Source organism: Coturnix japonica, chromosome Z (assembly GCF_001577835.2).
Source record: "Coturnix japonica isolate 7356 chromosome Z, Coturnix japonica 2.1, whole genome shotgun sequence".
In the NCBI taxonomy this organism is placed as follows: Eukaryota; Metazoa; Chordata; class Aves; order Galliformes; family Phasianidae; genus Coturnix; species Coturnix japonica.
The window spans coordinates 12,423,061-12,429,060 of NC_029547.1; the positions used below are offsets into that span (position 1 = coordinate 12,423,061).

At 45.2% G+C, this 6,000-nt stretch overlaps 1 protein-coding gene across 2 annotated transcripts in view; it reads right to left on the reverse strand.

The window, feature by feature from the left end:
* The window catches only part of AP3B1 (adaptor related protein complex 3 subunit beta 1), a 136,683-nt gene extending 132,779 nt beyond the window's left edge, over positions 1-3,904 (reverse strand). The window contains exon 1 of one of the 2 annotated variants that reach the window (XM_015848602.2): positions 3,700-3,904. In XM_015848602.2, the coding sequence (XP_015704088.1) occupies positions 3,700-3,830 (131 nt within the window). In that variant the 5' untranslated portion in view covers positions 3,831-3,904. The remainder of the gene's footprint in view (positions 1-3,699) is intronic. The other variant, XM_015848603.1, reaches the window with a different exon arrangement.
* Between the last annotated feature and the right edge of the window lie 2,096 nt (positions 3,905-6,000).

Here is a 6,000-nt window from a genome sequence, read left to right on the forward strand (position 1 = left end):
GTGTGTCACTTTCCATCAGATCTGACCAATTTCAAATGGGGAACTGCACTGCAATACTGTTTCTGTTCATATACTGCATTTAGTTCCTACTGTTGTATCGACTACTGTGATCAGATTTTATCTTCTACAGTTGCCATTTCACCCAAACCATCCTTCTTCACTGGCTTGTGCATCCTACTGCAGCTGGCGTATCACCATATCAGTGGGCACAGTGCCATTATAACAGATGGGAAAAGACAGTGGACTTGCCAATGAGCTACTGTATGCATCAAGTTTGAGCATTAGGCCTGGACTCTCCTCCAAGAATTTCATAAACAGAAGTCAATACAAGCTTTCCATGACTGGTTGAACAGGATATGCCAAGGTAAAACTAGATCAACTGAAGACTCCAAGAACATCTCTGGCAGCTGTTGAAAGCAAGTTTTTAGCTTTGATGAATTTGGAAAAGTCTTGTGCACAGGGAATTGGGGAACGAGTACATTAATGAAATCACCACCTTAGATCAACTTTCTCCAAAACAAGCTTGCAAAATCTCAGCAAAAAAAAACCCAAAAACAAACAAACAACAACAACAAAACAAAAACGTTTGCAGCCCTGCTAAGTTTCCCAATTAATACTTCAACCAAACAGTTAATACAGATCTGCAGGGAAAAAAAAAACAAACAAAAAAAAAACCTCTAATATTAAACTACACTTGTATTTTGTTTGGCAGGAATATAGCTTAAAGATACAAAACAGTTAAGTTCAAAAATGGTTGTTACAAATTTTGCCATCTTTTCCTATACTACACTTATGAGTACCTGCTGATGTTACTCACAGGATTTACTTGTAATTTTTTACATTCAATTCCAATAAAGCAACAGCTAGTTATACTGTTGAATTCACTCTGCCTCAAAGAACCTAACACCACTGTGTTAGGTTCCCCTTGTCCTACTATTATCAGCCCTTTCATAGAGTTTACTCTCCTCCTGATTATAGGCACCCTTCAGGTACTGAAAGGCTGCAATGAGGTCACCTCGCAGCCTTCTTTTCTCCAGTGAAACTAGGGGTAGCAGCTGACGCTCATGATGGGTGCCATGTAGACAGCAGGAAAGATGCTCTGCAGGTAAGGGCCTGGAGGTTTTCGGGGGCACCAAGCTGAACATGAGTCAGCAATGTGCCCTTGCTGCTAAGAAGGCTAACAGTATTCTTGGCTGCATTAGGCAAAATACTGCTAGAAGGTCAAGTGAAGCAATCCTTCACACAAGCATAGAATCACCAAAGTGGCACGGCTTGAAGAGTCCTTAAAAACACCCAGTTCCAACACTGTCAAGGGCAGAGTCACCAATCAGACTACCCAGGGTCTCATCCAACCTGGTCTTGAACCCCTCTGCAGATGGGGCATCTAAAGCTTCTCCAGGCAGCCTGTGCCAGTGTCTCACCACTCTGAGTAAAAAAGATTCCCCAGTATATAATCTAATTATCCCCTCTTTTATGACCACTATCTGCCCATGTATAAAGTTGGTCCCTGTCCTGTTTATAATTTGCTTTGAGGTACTGGAAGGCCACACTGAGGCTTTTCAGAGCCTTATCTTCTCTAAGATAAATAAGCCCAAATCCTTCTAACTTCTTTCACACAAGAGGTTCTCCAGCCCTCTATTATATCTGTGGTCTCCTCTGGACTCAACCCAACAAGCTCTATATCTTTCTTGTGCTGGAGATCCCAGGCCTGGTCATAGCATTGAAGGTGGGGGCCACTCAAGGGCAGGGCAGAGGAGGACAATAACCTCCCTCTCCTTGCTGGCTGCCTTTCCTTGGATGCAGCCCACAAGACAGCTGGCCTTCTGTGCTGCAAATGCACATTGCTGGTTCATGTAAAGCTTTTCATCTGCCAAAATCTCTAAATCTTTCAAGAAAGGTCTGCTCACAAGGACTTCTCAGTCTGCACAATTACCTGGGGCTGACCTGACCCAAGTGTAACACCTCATTCAGTTCACATGGGCCCACTTACGAAGTTTGTCCACGATCCTCTGAATGGCATCCCTCTCTTCTAGCATATTATCATATTCATAGCACTGAGCCTTCAGGAGTTCAGTAACCACTTGGACAAAGTTCTCAGTCACGTGGCTGGGTTTTTGTGTGGTTCTGTATGGAGCCTGGAGTTTGACTCAGTGATCCCTATGGATTCCTTCCAACTTAGGATATTCTATGCTTCTAACTGCACCACTATTAAAATCAGAGAATGGACTGGGTTGAAAATGATCATCTAGTTTCAACCCCCTTGCAATGTGCAGGGTCACCAACCACCACACGAGGCTGCCCAAAGCAGCATACAGCCTGGGCCTGAATGCCTCCAGAGATGGGGCATCCACAGCCTCCCTGGGCAACCTGTTCCAGTGCATCACCACCCACTGTGTAAGAAAACTAGCCTCTTCTTCAGGGATCTTCTCTCCCATCCTTTAACTACAGAAGCAAGCCTGAAACAATAATTAATAAGGTACACACTTCACAAACACCTGAGCTACTCTGCCTCTTTTATGTTCATAGAAAGCCACAGCCACATATATACAGTCTGAGGATGCCAGAGCTGCATTTCCCTAACCACTGGGCAGCTTCTGATAAAACTACTTTGTTTTCTCAGTTAGGAAAACACTACATTTAACATGCAAAACAGTCTGAAATCTAGGATGAAGAGAGTTTATACATAGAATTATGACCATGAACAATGATCAGGGGTATTATCCTCTGCAGAACAGAGGAATGAAAACAATGATAAAAAAAAAAAAAAAAAATAGTGCACAAAGTTGTTTCCACAGAAAGAGACAAAATGAAAAGGGTGCAAACAACATAAATCAGACACAATGCACAAGGCAGAGGGGGGTATCCATGGCAGATCACTGAACATTTTAACTAGAACAGAACAAACATTGGGTCAACAAGGAAGACGAGTGCAGCTATGTGGCAAAGCGACGAGGCCTACCAATGGCTGACCCAGGGAGAGACACATCAGTCACAGTAGCTTCGCCTTGCCATTTACTTAACTGCGGCATAAAAAACACATCAGTCGAGGTTTCTAAGCACAGATGCTCTCTTAGTGCAGAACAATCAAACTGAAGAACTGATGATTGATTTCCTAATGTGTTCGAGGCTTCAGTTTACGGTCCTTTCTACTTGTTGCTCTAGGAATAGATTTCCAATGTGTTGCAAAGTATCATTCCCACCTGGCAAACCACTTGATCCCGCTGCATATCCTGTCTGTCCCTACAACTCACTTCTCCTCTAAGGAGGGAAAAGGCTTTCTGTGCCACCACATTCAGACCGGCCTCCCACCCTCATTTCCTCATTTTGATTTCTGCCAGACCTCCTGGCCGCTGGCTCCCTCCCACCTTAAGGCAGACTCCAGCATCCACAAACACTCCCAAAATACTTTAAGGCAGAACGAAACTTAGTGTGAATGAACACAGCTGGTTATTGAAAGCGATGTGGGATTGTACACTCGTCCTTCGCAGCCAGCAATCACACGGTGCCACACACCCACAGCACAGCGTTACAGGGGTCGGGCTGAAGGCCTGGAATCGCGGCACGAGGCACCCAGCACCACGAAGCGCCGTCCCGCGGCTCCCACCGCCCCGCCCACGGACACGCACACGGACACGCTCCGCTGCGCTTCCCCCACCGCCCGCTTGGCCCGACCCGACCGGAGCCGGCCCAGCCCCTTACTTCTTGGTGTCGCTGCTGAACAGCCCGAAGGCTGCGGGTACCGAAGGGGCAGTGGTGGGTGCCGCCTCCTGCGCCAGCTCGGGCAGCGCTTCCCCGCCGTGCTCGCCGTAGCCGATCCCGTTGCCGGACATGCCGCCGATCCCACAAACTTACCGGCACGACACTCCCACTCGCTCCTCCCGGAAGCGGAGGGTGCCGGACCTCGTGACGGAGGCGGGGCCACGGCTGTGGATCGAGGATGGAGCCGCCCCGCCAGGGCCGGAGCTGGGGAGGGCCTGCTTGTAATGCTCTGTAAGCGAAGGAAAGTGGAAGTTTGGTGGGCGTCCGTGGGGCACCGCAGTTTGCTCCCTGTGTGTGCTACGCTATTTCTGCCGTTCCGTTTTGGTGATTCTTACTGCTGAGGAGTCCATGTGTGGAGTCATCAGTACAGGAGAGAGGTGGGCCTGAAGGAGTGCGTACAGAGATGGGCTGCAGAAGTGATCCAGGAACCTCGCTCACATGAGAACAGAGAGCTGTGGCTGTTCAGCCTGGAGAACAGAAGGCTCCGGGGAGACCTGAGAGCGGCCTGTCAGTATGGAAAGAAAGAAGGGGACAGACCCTTTAGTAAGGTCTGTGGTGGTAGAAAGAGGGGAGATGGTTTCAAATCGAAAGAGGGGAGATTTAGGTTGGACGTTTGAGAGGTTTTCTGCAGTGAGGTTGTTATGGCACTGCAGCAGATTGCGCAGAGGTGATGGTCAGGCTGGACAGGCTGGTCTGTCAGTAGGCATCCCTGTTCATTGCAGGGGAGGTGGACTAGATTGCCTTTAAGTGTCCCTTCCAAGTTACAGAATTCTATTATTCTATTCTAAACTTAGCATTTGCTGGCACTACCACGTGCTGACTTTGCTGCAGGTCTTTCCCGGGTTGCTGAATGTTCAAGAAGTTACTTAAAAGTTCAAGGCAAAGGGCATGGGAAAAGTGAAAAGGAAACAGTTCAGGATCTGACAGTTTGAGAGTGATAGGTGCCATTTCCAGTGTTAACAACACTCACCATATCCACAACAGTGATGCAGCTCATCCTTTTGCATGCAAGTGGCCACAGTATGTATATATTTACAATCCTATTTTCCTATTCTCTTCCGTTCCCAGCAGTGTTTGAGAAATAATCTGTGCTCATTAAAATGCCCTTCTGTCTATCTGTCTACTGACATAACTTACATTAGTGAAGTCCAACCTTTTCATCCTGAGAACTGAACTAATTTCCAAAAGGTTACAGTTCACAATCAATACTTTTTATCTTGCAGAGGGGAAAAATAAATGGGCTGTCGTAATATTTTCTGAAGCAGATCCTTGAATTTCCTGTCTTTCACCATCTTGTATATACATTTCTAATTGAGAACCGGTCATTGACAGGCACGTAAACTTGAGAACATGTATATATTCTATAACACCATATAACCATATATATGTATATATAACACCAATATATTAATTGTTGTGTTTATTACTTTTAGGGTCTCTGTTGGCTCCCAGTCACAAAGCAAATATTCTTTATTGTCACCATTTTAGCTGATGGTTCTTCAAATTTACCTGAGAACATCAGATGAAAATGGACACTTTTTTTCCTAAAAGTTTAAACTACTACAGAGAGATCTAAGAACTCGTACCAGCAGTCTTTTGAGATCAGGTTTTTCAAACCCTGCATTGATTTCAAAACATAACAATGAGAGCACTTAAACTTCAGTCCTGGAAGTGGTTTTGTATCTGTGTACAAGGGCCCCTGGCTTACATCTTTTATTTGTGTGTTAGGCACATACAATGTAGGAAGTGGCCAAGACCATAGTTCTCATAGTAAATCTGTTCTAGCTTATCTTGGGGTTGTCTGCCTCAAAACGAGGGGGATGTTTCAAGTTGCTTTGCTACTTTGTATAAAGCTGTAAAATGCTTGCATTTTTTGCTGGCAATATAGAACACACTAAGTACAACAAATTAATTCTTCTCTAATTATAATGCATAGCATTTTAAAAGTAATCTTAGAGGAAGGATTAACAAGGGAAGAAAAAAACAAAAAACAAACAAACAAAAAAGAGAAGTACAGTGGGCTTCTAGGTTGCTCCAGATAAGTTTGTGGGAATATGAACAAGCAGGGAGTCAAGCAAATGGACTCCAGAGGAGGACAATCATGCAACTGTGTTAGGAAAAGAAAAACAGACAGTAACAGAAAAGCATCGTTCAGCAGGGCCTTGAAACTGACAATGGAAAGCAGATACTGCGTGCACATTTATTACAGTCATATCACATACATACATATACAGTGCACCT